Raw genomic sequence first — 21,809 nt, forward strand, 5'->3', positions numbered from 1 at the left:
GGCCAGATCGACGAAAAAGCACGCAGAGATGCTAAAATGATTTGAAGTGGCTGGAGCTGCAGGGACCTGGTCTTAACCCACAGCAGCAACCACAACCAAGAAGATGCAGGAAGCTTTTGCTGCACTTTCAACTATACCACTGCCAAAAAGACAACTCATTAGAGCTGACTTATTGAAAAAGACTGCTTAATTCATGTGTGCATAGAACCCCAGGAACAAGAGAACTGCTGACAAAATGACCGGTGCATTTTTATACCTTTCCTGCTGTGAGATCTAATCCACAGCTTTTATTTCCTATTATTCCCAACAGGCAATAGGCCGCTGGATGTATAGCAGACATGGAGAGTGAAGAGGTTGACTTAAATGGAAGATAAACAGTCTCCCAATCACAAACAATCCCAGATCGAAGGGGGTGGGGAGGGAGACAACCTTGCAAATGAGAATGAGATAATGGAGGCTGTTGCTCCTGCTCACTGTTAAGAACTGGAAATGTAAATTCATACATCTTTTTTCTGCGTTAAGTATGATGACAACTTGAAAGAGAGGTAGCAGCTCTTTGAAAATAAGTGTTTCTTTTTAGATTACACTACTACCCTTATTAATACGATCCAGTTCTCAGGCATTTTCATGCAATTGTGATGATCAAAACAACATGCCGAAATATCACAATGAATGACAAAGCTTAAGCTTAAAAAAAGATGATATATCACAATGGTTCTCTAACCATTAAATCCCTGATGCTGAATGAGATGGAGAAAAACTTGTTTCTTTTCCTCCACAATGTAGAAAATACACAATGAGAAACAGTCAATTTTAGACTGGACACAGAATTGTATGTGGGTCCTGCAGATGTGACCTCATCCCATTTTACAGGTGATGAAACTCATAAATCAGAGGTTTGGCATAAGGTGCAGGGATTCAACAGACTTTATTTGCATTGGTCAGCGAAAAGCCATCCTTTTTATTTTATGTGCCTCAATGGAAAATTTTGGGGAAATTTCATCTGGGAGGAATTTTACGTCAGCTGGGCCTCTCAGACTGTTCTGTGGATCAGAACCCTTGAGACTGTGTATTTTTCTGAATTTTGCAATGCAATTCTCAGCTTAAAATAATGTAAAGATAGACAGACAGACAGTCATAGATAGGAACATGTATACCAAAATAAATGTGAATTTAGAGATTTAACTGTTTCTCCACTCATCCATGGAAAATAAATGTACTGGGCCCTACTTTAATTTGTCATACTTTGCTTTTATAATGCTTAATACTTGATAACAGTGGAGTTAATAACATGTTGGATGCTTTCTCTTTCTCTGAGTGGATCTCAACCTACTACCACTTTCTGAATCCACCTTGAACAATATAGGGCTGCATCAGTTCAAAAGTGGTTCTATCTTTCTTTCTGTAGCCTATTTTATGCTATGAAAAAAAGACAGAAGCATAAAAAAGAACATTGGTGGCTAACCAAGAATGCTCAGTGGCATTGACAATGCATAACTGCTAGTAAACAAAACAAAACAAAACAAAACAAAACAAAATTTTATGGATGTACCTGGATATGCCAGGCACTGAACCCTGCATGCAAACTAGGTGCCCTGCAGCTAAGCTCTAAACTCTTTCTACCTGTTAACAAATTACATTTTTTTTGTATTTCTTCCTCAAACACTATTCTATTGAACGTACAAGCTTACATGCATACATACGTACATACAAATAAAATATTCCTGCAATGTATCCAGCACTAACTGGAAATATTTCGAACTTTCAGTTGCTTTATTTATTATAGGGAAGGAGAATAACAATATCAAAAAGTAGGGATGAGCTGACATTTTATCACTTGAAGTGATATACATAATCTTTAGCTAATGAATTCAATCAAAATATGCTTTGTCTTTATTGTTAAAGTAAACCAGCCATGGACATAAATCCAAGGTCTGATTCTGCTTCACCACCTGGCTGGTTGGCTCATTACTTTACATTTTTCTGCTCTATTGAACTTCTAATAAAATGCACTTTTATAATGAACTGTTTTTACAAATGTTTTTGCTGATAATGTCACTTTTTCCCTAAAGCCATGCACAGATGGATAAAAGTGTGAGATGTGGGCCACATAGCGATAGACTATAACTTCATCTCTACAAATCAGAAAGAAATTGCATGCTCTGTTAACATGGAGAACAGATCTTAGAATATATTGCAAATCAATTCTTACATCTTAAATTCAAAAAGAAAATTTCTTTCAAATCTGACTTTGTGGGGGTTGACTTTATTTTCTATTTTTCTGATTTCTTACAACCCTTCCATAAAAGTATATCTGTAATCAGAAATCACATGCTAGAAACAAAACGTTAAAGCATTCTTAAGGGATTATTAGAGCCTAATAATAATAAAAATAATAAAGAGCCAGTTCAAAGGCTTTTTGTCCACTCTAAGATTTTAAGTGGTATTTTCTTTCCAACAAAGCAAAATTCCAGACTTACTCCAAGCTTAGTAAGTTCAAAGTTCTTTATAAATGGATGAAAGTTAAATTTTCAGTATATAATTCAACACCACATAAACATCTTTAATGTGGAACTGAGTTATGTTAAACCTTAAGTGTTTTTGTGTCATCAGACTTCCTATCATCTCGCTTGTTGTAATGCTCACGAAGGGGGGTTAGATAAGGTAGGTTATCATCTTTTCCAGAGCACATAAATAAATCTAGCTAAATTTTCCACTTGCTTTTTCTTCCTATTTGAATCCATTAACATATTGATTCCATTGCCCTCTTTTTTCCCCCTACCTTTGACACTCCTATAACCTTCTGAAGCACTGCCATGTGTCTAGCTCTGCTCAGCTGACACCATGGAAGCAAGTGCAATCCAACACAGAGTTCCTCAGGCTCTGAGCTGAAGCCGTACACTCTCTGTTTCTATTAAGGGATGAGTGGTTCATCCAGAAATTACTGAGGTTTGCATTTCCTATATTTATGTCTTTTCCATGCTGCACTTAATGGGCTGTAGTGCTGTTTAATTTCTCTGGAGTTTCGAAGTGTCAAACAGTAATTTATAAAAGTGTGGAATACAATGCAGCATTTTAAGAAAATTCGTATTACTAACAGGCATCTCAAACTTTTACAGATGCAGTAAAAGATACTTTTCCTTTGTGTATTGCAACTCCCATGTAAACTTTTAAATTTTTAAAAGGGGAGGACAGAAAGAACATTAATTTTATCTTTTTTGTTGTTGTTGCTTTCTTTGAAGATCTTCTTTAGCCTCTAAAGAATATTTATGGTTTTGTAAAGATATCTCCTTTGAGCATATCCTATTTTCTCTTTTGACAATGCTCTTCATCCTTCTATTATGCAAAGATTTATAGGAAAATAACTTCAAATTGTCCTTCTTTCTCTTGTCTAATGAGAAACGAATTGCTTTAACTTTATAAATTTGCTGTCCTGTGATACAGGACAGTTTTAATCCACCCATGTCCAATTTGGGATCTTCCAGTTGCATTAGACTACTTCTTCCATGAGAAATAGGAATTCTGGAACAAGTAGTCCAGTATTTCTGGATCGACAAGGTAGATGGAAGGGGGCTATTAAGTCAAAGTAACAATCAAATATCTAGGTTCTCTTTACTTCCTGCATATTAGTTTAAAATGGGAACATAGTACACTCTTAAGGGAGCTTGTGCTTGTGAACAATATGAATTTCTGCCAAATATTTTTAAATGAGTTCATAATTTTATTCATAAACATCTGATCTGAAGGTTATATACTGAACTGCCCATCCACCAGTCATTTGACACTTAACATGACAACCTAAACAAGTTTACTTTTAACACTTGTTTTGCATAATGGAAATTAAAACTCTGCCAATATGATAAGAGATTGCACTGATAAGGCCAATGAATTTCACTATAACTTAGAGCTAAACCGATCTACTAAAATCTCAATATGTTTATAAAGCAAATGAGCACTTTTGCTCCACCCATTTTCACGTTAGCCTTTACTTGTAATTAGGAGAATTGAAAGAGCAGCTTAATTTGGCAAAGATGTAGTTCCATCTCCCAAAATAGGACATTACATAGGATGATGTGATGGAATGTGTCCCTGAAGGGGGGGGGGGAGGGTGATGTGATGGATTTCAGGCCAAAGGAAGGAGGGAGTGAATTCTATCACAGATAGGGAGGATTAAGCATATTAAGTTGACTATGCAGTACTAATAATATTTTGTATAAACTTGTATCAGATTTTCTACTCTTTTCATTTAGACTATTTTGTTGGACATATTTGTCTTTGCTTGGATGTAAATGTATAATGTAACTAGAATCTTCAGGCATCTGAAAATCCAACTAATTTTCAGTTCAGCAGGTAAAAAGTAGAGCAAGTTTAAGAGTAATTTACTGAAGCATGTTGGGTATCTTACCATAAGGGAGTACTATGATTCACAGAGCTATCAAACTTTTTTTTTTTGCTTTTAACATGTCATTCAAGGCAGCACTTCTGCAGGTTTGCTGTCCCTGTGATACACCATTCCCTATCCACAGAACTGCTCCTAAACAGGCCCCCAGCTCCATCAATTTGACTGACTAGGCACTTGAAATATTTGCTAAAGTGTTACACAGAGAAGCTTCAAACTCATTGGGGCTTACAGATAGGAACTGTGTCTTCATATTCTCAGGTTAATCATGTACCTAATTTTCTGATTATTGACTTGTTCCCACAAAGGATTTTAACTTGCTTTGGCTTATCAGCATTAATCAGTGATGAACTGTCAAGTGAAGCTTTACACTCCTTTGGCAAATCAAAATTTTAAATTGCAGGAACATGGCATTTTCAATTTCAACTTTAGGACACTGTCTAATGTAAATTCCAGATTATTTATATAAATCTAACAAGACATATAGAAAAGGATTTAATGCTGCTTTTATTCTGGGATTGAACAGTCTGTTTCTTCCTAGCAGCACATTACATAATCAATAGATGTTGCCCAGTAGCATTATCTTGTTGTCAAGTTTTATAGCTGCTCAGAAAGCTAGTGCATAATTTCTGGTTATTGAAATAGGTGAATATTGTTAATTGAAGCCAGGATAAAAGAAATATTGAATATTTTGTTTGGGGAAAGCCAGGATTGGGGATTCCTGCAGAGCAAAACCGTACATAGGAGTAAACTTAAGCAAAGATGTGTGAATTTAAATACCTAATCAGCCAGGAATAAAATCAAATTCCAGATAGAATCTGTGTTATGTATTTTAAGTATTTGAACTAGGCTAACAGGATTGTCTGGTAATTTTATCTCCAAACTTAGAACATCCCAAAAAATGGAAACCTGCATCTATAAGAGTATGATTACAAATGTACATATGGCAAAGTAAATCAGGATGTAGATAATATCTCACATATTTCACAAAAGCCCACTTAAACCAGAAATAAATATTATGAGAGGCAGCATGTCATAATTGCAATAGAGAGCAGCCCCATTTTTTTTCTCCTTCTCACTTTCCAGTTAGATCTCTTATAACTTTCCCCAACCCAGCACCTACCAGTTGTTTTGGGACTACAATTCCCAGACAGCATGGGAATTCTAGTGTTATTGTTCTAACACAATGTTCCAGCACATCTGAAGGATGCCAAGTTGGAGAAAGCTAATAGAGAAAGAAGTGATTGCAATATTGCTGCATGAGGATTTTCTGAGTCCTAGAAGTGACCCTCAATGGAATGGAGGCATGGAAATTCACAGAATCTTTGCTAAATATAGGACAAGCAACCCAAATTCTCAGATAAAAAGATAACAGTAATCATAAAGCAATCCCCATTCTTCTTCTTCTTCATCATCATCATCTTCTTCTTCTTTTGGTCTACTAAGCCTCTTAGTACAATACCTGCACATGGGAAGGTGGAAGTCCTCTTCTTATATAGACGGCAAAAAGAGCATCCTTCCCTAAGGAGATGTTGAATTTCAGGAATTGTGGCTGTGCGATGTGGATTTGTGTTCGCCAGAATACTCCTTGTGGCACTTCTTGAGTAACCCTCCGTCCAACCTCTGCCTCCCCACTGTCAATGCTGTTGTTTCTAGTGGCCCATGGTCCTGGAAGACAAGAGCCAATAAAACCAGAATAGAGCCAGAATCAAATAGATTTATTTTTAGAACTCTTATTTAAGATAAACCTGGGTGGCAGGTTTATAAGATAAACCTATATGTCAATGCAAAACACATAGTAGTTGTTAAGACTTAATTTACCAACCTATGCTTTAAAAAATAAATGAAAGCAAACTGCTTCCAGTAGAATTTTATCAATGTAAGAATGACAATCATCTTCTTAAAAAGCTATAAACCTGTTCCCTTGGGCATTTAAAATCTTGCATACAGCTTCTCTCCCATTTTTATTTCCATTGCTGCTCTTTACTGATCAAACATAATAAGAGCAGAGAGTCAGCTAAGCACATTAAAAGCTCCTTGCCCCCCTTTCAACATTCTAATGCAAATAGAATATGAAAATAAATCCACAAGGGAAAGTAAAGGAGTAATTTCAATGTAAATTCACTGACTGAAGACTTGTATTCATCCTGTGTCAAATACCAAGCAAGTGTATAAGCAATCAAAATATAAAAAAAATATGAATACAGATTAAAGCAAATACAGTTAAAGACAGTTAATTTTTTGTCTACCAAATATAAGGGTAGGAAACTAAACAAACTGAAAAAATATGATAAACAAATATATTTGTTTATCATATTGGGTTTCTTTAAGTTGAAATCTTTTGGCTGATAATGTTCTCTGGACAATGCCTTTGGATGGTATATGGTAAAACAATGATGAGAAATTGTTGATGAACTGTGGTATACAAACATTAAAACAAAAACAGAACATTTGATATGTATTTTATTGAATTTCTAGATCTTCTTCTTGTAAAGGCCAAATAGGACACCAATAATAAAATACTACTTTGTGTATTTGTGTGTAACTTTTACTTTCTGCCAAGCTGTTTAACAGAGTGACCTTGAATGACTGTGTTGTGAGAAGAGTAATAAGCAGCTATGAAACCCGGACATTAAGCATGAATGAGAGAAAGAAAAAAAAATGAATTATGGATCTGTGGGTTGCTACTAAGCTGAGGAGGAACCAACCAATCAGTCTTGGATCAAATAAAGAATGACTGCTCCTCTGCAATCAGCAGGCAAAAACTTACTTATTTGGGGCATGTGATGCAAGTGGATAGAAAACAAGAAGGCTTGGAGGGTTAAAGAACTAGTAGAGAAAGAAAAAAACAAATCAGGTAGATGGATGGATGGATAAAAAAAAATTACATGACTGTCTTTGGACATGCTACAAATTATTGCTGGAGATGCAGTCACCAGGCACCCAACTCCAAGGCACCTAACTAACCTTGAGTTACAAGAAGCTGTGCCTACCACATCTGTGAGTGCTATGTGCATCTACTTTTCTAAGTTTCCATTGATAATCTCTTAACTAACAGTCAGATGAAGATATCCAGATGCCTCAAAAATGTGAAAGGAAGATCATTTATTGTGGCCATACCAAGGACTATAGGGAGCAGCAATCAGGGCCCAAGCCCACTCTGTCTTTTCTCATTTGGACAAATACAATTCAGACACTTTCCCCTTTGTTCTCCTTTACTCTTTTACCTTGCATTCTCACCCCAGTCATCCCACTTCCTAAGGCAGCAGCAGGCCAATCCATTACTGCGGTGTACAAATATCTTGCATATTAATATGACTGTCCTTTGGGACCAAGATAAATGTAATAAGATCTTATTTCTATTAGGCTCTTGAATAATGTATGCCATATAATATTGGTTTAATATTTTGTGTCCCATACATTAAACATACTTCAGTTTCATCATTATTATTATTATTATTATTATTATTATTATTATTATTATTATTATTCTATATTGTGTATTCCAGATTTATGGAAGCTGCCCAGAAGACATGATAGGAGATAGGTGTATCTGTACAATCAATCAATCAGATTTTAGGACAGCTGAAATTTTTTCTTCACCAGTACATGAACTACCTAAAGAACTTAATGTCATTATATATAGGTGCCAAAACAACTTACAAATGTTAGAAACAAGTCACCAAATTAGGTTTCTGACTTTTATCATATCAGGGGGCGATGTCTATGGAGTCATTAATTGCCGCTTAGCCTTCTAACCATCTAGAGCCCATAGTAAGCTGTCTGTTGATACCAAAATGGGTATGGGCCAAACTTTTCAACTCATGTTTTGGCTTTGGAAAATATGTAAGGGTGAAGATGGGTACATGAGGTCTTCAGAGGCAAATAGAGGTGTTGGTCATTGATATCAGATGTTAGTTAGCATTCATAATTACTTGAATGCAAACTAACATTTATTGAAATAATAGCTTTGAATCAAGCATTTCAGGTCCTGTAGATTCTATCTTCAGCCTTGTCCTTGATGTTGTTCCCAGTTCATTTTCCTAGCATCATCCACTTTTTGAGTTTTAACTAGAATCAATTATATATTTTACTATCAGTTTTTCTTCAGTTTAAATGGTCTAATTGCCTTAAAAATTATAAAATGGACAAACTGTTTACCCTTCTGATGCATACTGATGGGAATGTTTCTAAAAGTCTATATGAATGAAAATGTTTAATTTGAATTAAGTCTTATACTAACATGATCATGATATGGTTTACATGTATTTTCATCCACATAAGAATACACATTAAATTAATGCTGACATTACTTAGGAAGTAAATCAATTTACCCATGTCTTTCATAATGTTTAGCAAAAATATCTTTGATATGCAACAGTCTTATAATTATGGGGCAGGGAAGTATGAATAATCCAAGCACCAGAACATATCCTCTTGATCCATTTTCTTTAAGTGCAATTATCACTGCAACAAGTTTTCAGTTTTCAGTTCCAAATTGCCTGTGCTCTTGAGACTTATAGTTGCATGCAATGAAAAGTCATTTATACATACTCTACTGCCAAAGTCTTTATATGGCAAGAGAATGCTTTGGCTGAACATTGTTAATCTTTGAATAAGTTTTTTAATAAGCTGTGTCTTTTTAATTTTCTAGGTTAATGGATCTTCAGTAATATCAGAGCACAAAAGAAGGAAGAGAAAAAACAGTAGAGCCCATTGGCTACAAATGGAATAAATGGGATTAATGTAATGTCAAACAATATGCCTATGTCACTATTCCAGAAGTATCAAGTGAAGATTCAGAATGAAACAATGGACCTTTCTAATTATTTACTACTTTTCTTCTAAGCATTCACATTACCCTATATACATTAAGGAACCAAGCAATACAATCTGGCACCTTCAACATTACAGAGATGTTAAATAATATTTAATATAATATAATATAATATAATATAATATAATATAATATAATATAATATAATATAATATAATATAATATAATATAATGTATTCAGTATCAGCAGATCACTCAGTCCATTATCAAGCTTATCTCAGTAAAGATAACGTAAGGCATATTATTAAGGCATAATATGCCTTACTTGCTATAAATGCTATATTTAACTAATTAATTGGTTGAATTATTCAATTAATGAATTACAGATGAAGAGTAAGTCAAATTGATACATAAATTCTCATGTGGTAAGGGTTCACTTCAGTTTTCCCCTTGCTATACCCCCTTGAAAATCCTCCAAGTCTATTGCCCAAATCCTCCAAGTCTATTGCTCACAATATCTCCTGGAAGAATCCTCCTGGTAGTTGAAGGTGTACTGTGGAGGTTTTGTTTCTTAGCCCATCTTGATTTGTGTCTTGAAAAATGAACTACAAGGACAGGCTCTTTTCTAGGGACTCACTAATTTACTAGGAAATATTAATAATGCAGGTCTCCCCTGCATATGAAAAGGGATTGGGCATTTCTTCCCAGTTAATTAGGCTTCTTTGTCCTATGCTGGTCACCCTCATGAAATCCACACATGGATGAAATGTTCAGATATTAAAATTTACTTCCCTTCTCTGTATCCATTTCAGGATATTGCCTGAGTAATACATGTGTAATTGTATCTGCATACCATTAATTCAAACATTACATAGAAGCCTGGACTTCTAAAGTGGGATTTTTCAAACCTGGCACGTCTCCTCTGGGACTGCTCCCTCTTGTCTGGTTGCTGGTCTCTGTGCCTGTTATGCAATGATGAATTAGCTGTGAGGGAGCTGCTTTACTTCACATTTCAAAGGGAATACTGACCTATCTACCTATCAAGTGGTCTTGTCTTAGAACAAGAATTTCTTTCACACCCATCAAGGCCACTGTCTTGCTGGCTCTTCAACAACACTTATCTTGTGGCTGCATAAATCCATTAAAAGGCACCAAGAAAGGGGGAAAATTGATTGGACAGAGCATCCAGAGAGTACAGGGACTGCCACAACATATGATCTGCATGGTGCATTGGTGGCAACTTTTCCAACAGTTGATGATGTTGGGTGGAAATAAAATTTCATTCTGGAAGCCATCAATTGTTGCCTAACAATATTGTATAGTAGAGTTATACAGACACCAGCACTGCATAGCCCCATTCTGGGTGAACATTAAGGGTACGCTGTCATAGCAGGGCAATTTATGCTGATGTGATTTCTACTCAGCTCCAGGAGGGGAGGAAAGTATGGCAGAATGATTTCAGAATTCAACCTCCTGTTTCCTGTTGAGCTATGCCTCCCTTTCTCTGAAGACTGAGTGCCTGTACATTCTATGAGCACTTCAAATTTCAGCAATGCTGACTACATCTTTCTGATTGTCATTCTTACCATTACGTTTGCACATTTTACTCTCTCACTTAAGGAGAACTGCTTCCTCTGTCAGACAGTTTTATAGTAAAACAGGAAGTTGAATTCTGAAATCAACTTGTTTGATCTAATAAATGTTCAACTCTCTTATGAGCTGAAGGGGATGGCACTTAATGCTGCAATCCTCTTTTTTTTTTTCTTTTTTTGACAAGCATGTACTTACTGCTGGTATGTATATGCCAGATTGTTTTCTGGAAGGAACACCAACATGCCACAAGCATTCAGGTAATTACTTTGATCATTCCATTCATTTTCTACTTCTTAGGCACCAATAGTAGATGTCTTTTTACTTCTTGGTTCTGTCAGTACCCACTATCCAGGTAGAGATGATAGGGATTCTCTTAAACTAATCTGCCAAACTCCTGTTAGCTTTCTATCTTTTCTCATCCAGAAAACTTGTTTCAAGGAAACTGGCTGCTTTATATTCCTTCTATTGTCTCTGTAGCAGCCTCTGCTTGCTCAGCAGAAAGCAATCACTTAATCAGCCACAAAAGGTAATCAGCAATTCTCAAGACTTATCCCTTGCAATCAGCAATTATTCAGAAGATTCCTCAGAATGTAGTTCTCTGGTCATTCCACTGTGTTCTTTGTTCCTCCTGTTGAAGTCTGTTGCTAAATGCTTAGTAGCCCTTCCTATAATTGTGCTTGTTCTCTGGAGGCTGACCACAAATATAAAATTCCTTTCCTTTCCTTTCCTTTCCTTTCCTTTCCTTTCCTTTCCTTTCCTTTTCTTTGTATACCTTCCTTATTAACAAATTGGTTTGTATGCTTCATCAATAGATATCTCTTTAAACAGGTAGCCTAACATATTAAAAATGTGACAGGAAAAGCAACTGTATTTAAAATACAGTGATTAAAACAGTGTTCTAATTGCAATCCTACACAAGTATGTGAGTCTTAAATCATTCACGTGGAATACTACTAATAAATTTGATGGTGATGGTGATTATTTCAGTTTATATTTATATCCTGACTTTCTCTTCAGAATACAGATAAATGAAAATATCCTAAGAGACCCAACAAATACAATATATGTCTTCAATGCAGTAAGTAGGATTTGCAAAATTAATCAAGTTTGTTTTCAATTTCCTTATCTGCATATTTCATGAGCATGAACTACCCTGCAGTGGAGTTAATAGGATGGTCTCTGAAGAACTTAGCATGGGATATAAAAAGTGTTCCTTCTAGAAAAAAGAAAAAAGAAAAAGAATCTTTAAAATGCAGTTATAACAATATCTCCTACATAGCTGCCAACCTCAGTTGTATGAGGTTGGAAGCTATGTAGGAGATATTGTTATAAACCTGTAGTAGATTTGTTATTTATCAACCCTGCATGGAAGTATTTTTAAACAATAGCTTAAACTGGTTAATTACATGAATTTATTTATTTATTTTCTATCCCGCCTTTATTATTTTTATAAATAACTCAAGGTGGTGAACATACCTAATAGTCCTTCCTCCTCCTATTTTCCCCACAACAACCCTGTGAGATGGGTGGGGCTGAGAGAGAGTGATTGGCCAATGTCACCCAGCCAGCTTTCATGCCTAAGGTGGGACTAGAACTCAAATTATATGTTTTTAAGAAAGACAGATAAAATATAATTAGACATACAACATAACTAAGGAACAAATGCCATTTAAAAAAACAAAACATGTATAGGAATAAAGCATGCATAGGAATACAAAGGGGCATTGATGGCAATCAATTCTGAAAATGACAGCAAAACTCAAAATCTGAAATACCACCCCCCAAATAACATAGAATTTGAGCTCTTACGAGAGACATGATGAAACTTAATAAAAGTTAGATATCTTCAACATATACATCATCATTAGTGATTATTATGCATGACTTATTGTTATCTCTAGTAATTAGAAGTGAGTGTTCAGTATTTTCTAAGACATTCTATTTGATCCCATTTATTCTGATCCAGTACAGTTAACCCAGGGATTATTTGAACCTTTAGAACATCTCTGCAGACTTGTACTTTATTTTCTATTAGACAATAGTCAATAGACTATTGTATATTGTCTAACACAGTTCAAGCCCTACATGATACCATTTGGGGCTGTCAATAAATTCTACTAATAGCACTTGATACGGTTCTGCTGATTTTTCTCTATTGTAACTTATAAAGTAGAACTATTACAGTTACTGTCACACATGAAAGTCATGTAAGTATCTCTCCAAAGCTCCATTATTCAACCACTTTCTTTTGATTCTAATTCAAAATACTGTAACACATTTCAGATGTTGAAAAGTATTAAATATGCATGTAGATTGGACTGGCATTTTGGGAGGAGGTTTCTCTGTACAACTTATACATACAGTATGCATGAAAAAACATAATACAAACCTTGCTAGATCATTCTAAAGGCTTGTGGAATTCTGCATGTTGAACCAAATGGTTGTGGAACATCCACAGGCAGTGCATGACCTATTCAGATGAAACTTGCCTGGTTTCATTTTAATTTTTGTGTTGTTTTACTATTGAATGGGGATTGTTTTTAATATGTTATATGCCTTTACATTTTAAAGATGCTTCATGGCTACAAATATAAACTAAAGAGATTAATGTAAAGTGTCATTAATTTCTACAACATTGTGAAAATATCCCATATCTTTTGAGGGAGATGGGTGGTGATGGAATTTGAAATACAAATAAATAAATAAAAGATGAAATTATGGTTTCATTTGATGTCACAGCACTCTTTATGCCTATAGATCCAGAACTACCAAAAGAATCCATGGCAGCAGTACTACACAACATACCCGACCTAGCCAAATACACTAAGATTGAAATACCCAGAATCATGGACCTCATCAACCTCTGCCTCACTACCTACTTTCAGTTTGATGGACCAACAAATCAAAGGAATACCCAAGGGATCACCACTCTCAGGACCCATAGCAGAGACTGTATCACAGCATCTAGAAATGATAGCATTCCCACACATACAACCAAAAGTATGGATCCGGTATGTAAACGATACTTTCGTCATAATACAAAAGGAACAACTAGAGAAGACACATGAAACCATCAACAACATCTTCAAAGGAATAAAATTCACAAGGCAAGAAGAAAACAACGACATACTACCTTTCTTGAATATCCCCATCAGCAGAGGAAGTGACAGCAAATTAGAAATGCACGTCTATTGAAAAACAACCCACACTAACCACGTGCTTCATTACCAAAGTAGCAGCACAACCTCCCACATGAGGAGCTGTGTTAAAAACATTATTCAGGCAAATGCACTGCAGGAACCCAGAACACCAGAAAAAGGAAACAGACCACCTATACAACATCTTCCAACAAAATGGATACCCACACAACTTTATCAAAAAGTGCCTGACCACTACAGCACAGCCACTACACAGCCACTACAGCACAGCCAACACAAGCTATGAAAACAGTAACACTACCATACATCAAAAATATCTCAGAAACCACCAACAGACATGGCATCACCATAGCACACAAACCAACTAAAGCCCTCCAAAACATCTTAAGTAAACCAAAAGACCCAATAGCCCAAGAAGAAGAAAACAGGAGCCATCTACAACATATAGTATAAGGACTGTAACAGCCACTACATAGGACAGACAGGCAGAAGACTAGCAGGGCACATCTATGAACACCAGCTAGCAGTCAGAAGACATGATGAAACTCCTTAATCTCACAACACATGGACAGACTCAACCACAGTTTCAGCTGGGAAACTGAGAACATCCTGTTGTTGTTTATTCGTTCGGTCGCTTCCGACTCTTCGTGACTTCATGGACCAGCCCATGCCAGAGCTTCCTGTCGGTCGTTAAGACCCCCAGCTCACCCAGGGATGAGTCTGTCACCTCTAGAATATCATCTATCCATCTTGCCCTTGGTCAGTCCCTCTTCCTTTTGCCTTCCACTCTCCCTAGCATCAGCATCTTCTCCAGGGTGTCCTGTCTTCTCATTATGTGGCCAAAGCATGTCAGTTTTGCCTTTAATATCATTCCCTCAAGTGAGCAGTCTGGCTTTATTTCCTGGAGGATGGACTGGTTTGATCTTGCCGTCCAAGGAACTCTCAAAATTTTCCTCCAGCACCACAGTTCCAAAGCATCTATCTTCCTTCCCTCAGCCTTCCTTATGGTCCAGCTCTCGCAGCCATATGTTACTACGGGGAACACCATTGCTTTAACTATGCAGACCTTTGTTGTCAGTGGGATGTCTCTGCTCTTGACTATTTTATTGAGATTTGTCATTGCTCTTCTCCCAAGGATTAAGCATCTCCTGATTTCCTGACTGCAGTCAGCATCTGCAGTAATCTTCGCACCTAGAAATACAAAGTCTTTCACTGCTTCTACATTTTCTCCCTCTATTTGCCAGTTATCAATCAAGCTGGTTGCCATAATCTTGGTTTGTTTGAGGTTGAGCTGCAAGCCAGCTTTTGCACTTTCTTCTTTCACCTTCATCATAAGGCTCCTCAGTTCCTCTTCACTTTCAGCCATCAAAGTGGTATCATCTGCATATCTGAGATTGTTAATGTTTCTTCCAGAGATTTTAACTCCAGCCTTGGATTCCTCAAGCCCAGAATGTCGCATGATGTGTTCTGCGTACAAGTTGAATAGGTAGGGTGAGAGGATACAGCCCTGCCGTACTCCTTTCCCAATCTTAAACCAGTCCGTTGTTCCATGGTCTGTTCTTACTGTTGCTACTTGGTCGTTATACAGATTCTTCAGGAGGCATACAAGATGACTTGGTATCCCCATACCACTAAGAACTTGCCACAATTTGTTATGGTCCACACAGTCAGAGGCTTTAGAATAGTCAATAAAACAGAAATAGATGTTTTTCTGAAACTCCCTGGCTTTTTTCATTATCCAGCAGATATTGGCAATTTGGTCCCTAGTTCCTCTGCCTTTTCTAAACCCAGCTTGTACATCTGGCAATTCTCATTCCATGAATTGCTGAAGTCTATCTTGCAGGATCTTGAGCATTACCTTACTGGCATGTGAAATGAGTGCCACTGTTCGATAGTTTGAACATACTTTAGTGTTCCCCTTTTTTGGTATGGGGATATAAGTTGATTTTTTCCAGTCTGATGGCCATTCCTGTGTTTTCCAAATTTGCTGGCATATAGCATGCATTACCTTGACAGCATCATCTCGCAAGATTTTGAACAATTCAGCTGGGATACCATCGTCTCCTGCTGCCTTGTTGTTAGCAATGCTTCTTAAGGCCCACTCAACCTCTCTCTTCAGGATGTCTGGCTCTAGCTCACTGACCACACTGTCAAAGCTATCCCCGATATTGTTATCCTTCCTATACAGGTCTTCCGTATATTCTTGCCACCTTTTCTTGATCTCTTCTTCTTCTGTTAGGTCCTTGCCATCTTTGTTTTTGATCATACCCATTTTTGCCTGGAATTTACCTCCAATGTTTCTAATTTTCTGGAAGAGGTCTCTTGTCCTTCCTATTCTATTGTCTTCTTCCACTTCCATGCATTGCTTGTTTAAAAATAATTCCTTATCTCTTCTGGCTAACCTCTGGAATTTTGCATTTAATTGGGCATATCTCCTCCTATTGCTGTTGCCTTTTGCTTTCCTTCTTTCTTGGGCTAGTTCTAGTGTCTCAGCAGACAGCCATTTTGCCTTCTTGGTTTTCTCTCTCTTTGGGATGTATTTTGTTGCCGCCTCCTGAACAATGTTGCGAACTTCTGTCAAGAGTTCTTCCGGGACCCTATCTACTAAGTCCAGTCCCTTAAATCTATTCTTCACCTCCACTGCATATTCCTTAGGAATATCAGTGAGCTCATATCTAGCTGATCTGTGGGTCTTCCCTAATCTCTTTAGTCTGATCCTAAATTGTGCAATAAGAAGTTCGTGATCTGAACTACAGTCAGCTCCAGGTCTTGTTTTTACCGACTGTATAGATGTCTGCCACCTTTGGCTGCAAACGATGTAGTCAATCTGATTTCGGTGTTGTCCATCTGGTGAGGTCCATGAATAAAGCCGTCTCTTAGGTTGTTGGAAGAGAGTGGGTTGTTGGAAGAGAGATTCTAAAGCCACCTTCCCCAGGGATCGCATTTAGTCTGACTTCTCTGTCATGACCTTCCCGTCTTGGGTGGCCCTTCATGGTTTAGCTCATGGTGTCACTGAGGTGCTCAAGCTCCAGCACCATGACAAGGTAACGATCCTTTGCTGAAGCAGAACATCCTAGACCAAACTAAATCCAAAAATGCTAGGGAATTCCTAGAAGCATGGCATTCAGACAAATCAGCCATTAATAGACACATAGAGATAAACCACATTTATACACTATTCAAAATAGACAATAAAAAAGCTAAGAAGGAAACAAAAAGATCAGAACACATCCAGCTCCAGCAGCTAACATCCAGATAAGCCAGGATTAAAACCAGACAAACAAACAAGCAAGCAGAAAACAATGCCCTAATCAAGGAACTACCAAGGAGAAAACCACACCCCCACCAACACTGACAGGGCAAAGTACTGTATATAAGCAGGGACAAAAGCCACACTCACTAGTACTGATGTTGCCTAGCCTGGTAATGAAATGTCTGCAAGCAAACAACCAAGCTCAGAGAACACCAAGGACCCCAAAATATTGCATATATCTCCCTTTATGTTTTTCTGGGCCTTGTCTATGAGGACGATCAGTACTGGCATGCTGAAAGAGAAAAGTAAGAAACTCAGCAGTTGCAGGAAATAAATCTTTTGCATTAAACCTAAGATTACTGTGGATCCCACTGACTAGGGAGCTATACTTTGTGAGTCCTAGGCGGTGAGCCTTTTCTGCAGTGTCCCCTATTTTATAGAACATTCTTCCCCCCAAAGAGTTAATCTCTTCTAACTTTTATTTATTATTTATTTTTCTTTATTAATTAAATTTATATCACTGCCCATCTCCCCCAATGGGGCACTCTGGGCCATTTACAATAAATAGCATTAAAACATAGCCAGATAAAAATTACATTAAAATATACATAAAAGTAAACATGAAATCCAAGTGGAGATGGATCACTAAGGGGTACTATGGCGCCAGCCATCCCCAGGTGGAGCTATCTCTCTCCCGCTCCCAAGCAAGGCGGCAGAACCAGGTCTTAAGTTTCTTCCGGAAGTCCGAGAGTGAGGAAATCTGTCTCAACTCCGGGGGCAAGATGTTCCAAGGGCGGGCACCACTGCAGACAAGGCTCGCCTCCTGGACCCTGCTAGATGAAATTCCTTTGCTGATGGGGTCCATAGCATGCCCTCCCTGCCTGACTGGGTGGGACGGGTCGATGTTATGGGGACGAGACGGTCCCTCAGGTACCCTGGCCCCATGCCATGTAGGGCTTTAAAGGTGATAACCAACACCTTGAATTCAACCCGGAAGCAAACTGGTACCCAATGCAGCTCACGTAACAGTGGTGTCACATGGGCTGATTTTACAGCCCCAATAACTGTCCACACAGCTGCATTCTGGACCAGCTGAAGCTTCCAAATACTTTTCAAGGGTAGCCCCATGTACAGTGCATTGCAGTAGTCTATATCGGAGATGACAAGGGCATGAGTGACTGTTCAGAGGGCATCTTGGTCCAGGAATGGGCGTAGCTGGCGCACCACCCGAAGATGTGCAAAGGCCCTCCTGGCCGCAACTGCCACTTGCTCTTCGAGCAGGAGTCGAGAGTCCAGGAGGACCCCCAGGTTCTGCACTGGATCCGAATGGGGCAGTGCCACCCCATCCAGAACCAAAGATGACAACTTCCTGGAACCCAAGGAGCCATCAATCCACAGCCACTCTGTCTGACCAGGGTTCAGTTGAAGCCTGTTGTTCCCCACCCAGGCCCACACAGCCCTCAGGCACCTGGAAAGGGTGGAGACTGCATCACTTACTTCACCTGGGATGGAGATATATAACTGGGTATCATCAACATATTGATGATACCTCATCCCATGGTGACGGATGATCTCACCCAGCGGTTTCATGTAGATGTTGAATAGGAGAGGAGAGAGTACCGAACCCTGTGGCACACCACAGTGGAGGGGTTGAGAGCCAGATCTCTCCTCTCCTATCACCACAGATTGGGAATGGCCCTGGAGGAAGGAGGTGAACCAGCGCAAAACTACACTGCCCACCCACAACCCCCTGAGCTGCCCCAGAGGGAAACCATGGTCAATGGTATCAAAAGCCGCTGAGAGATCCAAGAGAGCCAGGATGGATGCACTCCCTCCATCCCGCTCCTGCCAGAGATCATCCATAAGTGTGACCAATGCAGTCTCTGTCCCATATCCTGGCCTGAAACCTGACTGAAAGGGGTCCAGATAATCCGTTTCCTCCAAAATTCTCTGGAGCTGCAACACAACCACTTTCTCAACCACCTTTCCCAAAAAGGGAAGGTGGGAGACAGGGCAAAAATTGCCCAGTATAGTAGGGTCCAAGGATGGCTTCTTGAGGAGGGGGTATACCAGCGCCTCCTTAAAGGCAGCCGGAAACACCCCCTCCCTCAAGGATGCATTAACCATCGCCTGGACCCAACCACAAGTCACTTCCCGGGCTGATTTTATCAGCCAGGAAGGGCATGGGTCAAGCTGACGTGTGGTTGCATTCACAGTCCGGAGAATCCTGTCCACTTCCTCAGGCCCAACAGGATCAAACTGTTCCCAGATAACAGGGTAAGTACATTCCCCTGGCATCTCCCCAGACTCTGCTTCACACTTAGAGTCCAACTTAGAATGAATCTGAGTGATTTTATCCTGCAGATGCTGTGAAAACTCTTCTGAACGGCCTTGTAGTTGGGTCCCTGGATCTACCTGACCCAGAAGAGATCGAGCGATCTTAAACAAGGCCATCGGACGGCATTCTGCGGATGCAATAAGAGTGGAGAAATATTCACATTTCACTGCTCTTACCACCACAAGGTAGGCCTTAATAGCGGCTCTAGCTTGTGTTCGGTCAGATTCAGTCTTCGTCTTCCTCCAGCAATGCTCCAGACGTCTCTTAACCCTCTTCAAAACCCTCAACTCCTCCGTAAACCATGGGGAGTGACAGGTCAAGCGAGGCAAGAGAGGATGCACAGGCGCGATCCTGTCCAAGGCCCCGGCCCTATTCCAGGCCGTGGCCAGGACCTCCGCTGGACTGTGCAGCAGGCCCTCGGGAATAACCCCCAGCTCCCTCTGAAACCCTACTGGGTCCATCAGTCACTGAGGGCAGACCAATCGAATACGTCCAGCCTCCCTGCGGAGTGGGATGGCACAATAAAATCTCAGGGTCACCAGGGTGTGGTCTGACCCTAACAATGGGGACAGATCTAACTCTCCCCTCAGATCACATTGCCACTGCTCCGACAAGAAAACTAAGTCCAGGGTATGACCACTGTCTCAAGTCGGGTCCCGGATAATCTGGGACAGGCCCATGGCTGCCATGGTAGCCATGAACTCCCAGGCCGTCTCCGAGGCACGTCCCAGGGATGGCAGATTGAAGTCCCCCAGAACCATAAGCCTGGGGAACTCCACTGCCAACCCCGAGACTGCCTCCAGCAGCTCGGGTAGGGAGGTTGCTATGCAGCAGGGAGGCTGGTACAGCAGCAACTCCCCTAACTGTTCTTGGGATCCCAGCTTGAAAAACAGAGTCTCACAACCGGCCGCTTGTGGGGCAGGGACCCTGAAGGCCACTAGAGATTCTCTGATGACAACTGCCACCCCGCCTCCCCTGCCCTGGTGTCTCAGCTGGTGCCACACTTGAAACCCAGCCAGGCACATCTCGGAGAGGGCTATAGCCCCTTCCGAGCCCAGCCAGGTCTCGGTGATACACGCCAGGTCTGCCCCCTCCTCTGTGATTAAATCACATATGAGGGGGGCCTTGTTGTTCACTGACCTGGCATTAAGGAGCAGCAGCCGAAGACCAGGGCCTGCGAGGGTCTGTCATCCAGGGCCTGTGTATGACCCTGGAGGGCCGGAACACGCCACCAGTAATAAACACCGGGGGCATCTTCCCCAAAGATGGCCTGCCCTCAGGGTCCCATCATAACGTCCCCAGCCTGTCACCAGCTCGATGGAATAGCCCGCCCCACAGCCCCCAGAGTTTCCTAACCCGGTAGCCTCCACTCCCAGACCTCTAGAACTCCTGGGCTTAACCAGGGGTCCCTCTTCCCACACATCCATCTTCTCCCACACCATCCACCTTAGGCAGTGGCAATCCCCCCCAGCACACCAGCTTCTGCTCTTGGCGCTGGTGGGTCACTGCTGCCATCCACACCCTTACAGTGCCCCACCTCAACCTCTCTCACTAGAAGAGGTGGGACACACCAGCCACTCCTAACCACCCCTGACTCTCACTCAAGGGCGGGTAGATTTCCACATCAAACCAATCCTAACCTCCTCCCAAGCCTCTCACCCACGGGAGGAGTGGCACACTTTTCAGAAGTCCGTCAAGACCTGGTTGTGCTATCAGGCTGGGGACCCCAAGTGACTAGTGAAATATTGATATGGCTCCAGTGTAATTAACAACAGATCTTTGCCTAATATTTTTTATTTTTCTTTTTAGCTTATGCCTTTTATAATTTTAAAGTTTTTAAAGAATAGTCATGATTTTTGTATATATTTATTGTTGTACACCACCCAGAGTCATTTGTTCGTCTGATGGGCAGCTATGTAAGTATGACAAACAAATAAATAAATAACCAACTGAAACAACAAATACTCTCAGTTATGACAATGGAATTATCAGGATCACTAGACATTTTTTAATTAGAGAATATATTTCAGTTTGTCCAAGATACTGAGCAAACTGAGACATCATTTTACAAATCTCAATTTCACTGTGCATACTACAGTAATTTACAAACTTTGGCTAGCTAAAAACAACAACAACAACCTAAACAACATCCATGAGAGAAGGAGGTGTCGAAACAGTTAACATGGTGGATGCAACCACATAATTGAAGCCCCGCTTCTTTCTACTTCATTACAAAGAAGTGGGGCTTCAATCATGTCATTGCCCCACCAACTTGACTTTTTTTAACCCAA

At 39.7% G+C, this 21,809-nt stretch overlaps 1 protein-coding gene across 1 annotated transcript in view; it reads right to left on the reverse strand.

The window, feature by feature from the left end:
- The window catches only part of TENM2 (teneurin transmembrane protein 2), an 874,568-nt gene that overhangs the window by 174,786 nt on the left and 677,973 nt on the right, over positions 1–21,809 (reverse strand). The window contains exon 7 of the mRNA XM_063292454.1: positions 5,862–6,067. Within this exon, the coding sequence (XP_063148524.1) occupies positions 5,862–6,067 (206 nt within the window). The remainder of the gene's footprint in view (positions 1–5,861; positions 6,068–21,809) is intronic.

Source organism: Candoia aspera, chromosome 2 (assembly GCF_035149785.1).
Source record: "Candoia aspera isolate rCanAsp1 chromosome 2, rCanAsp1.hap2, whole genome shotgun sequence".
Taxonomy (NCBI): Eukaryota; Metazoa; Chordata; class Lepidosauria; order Squamata; family Boidae; genus Candoia; species Candoia aspera.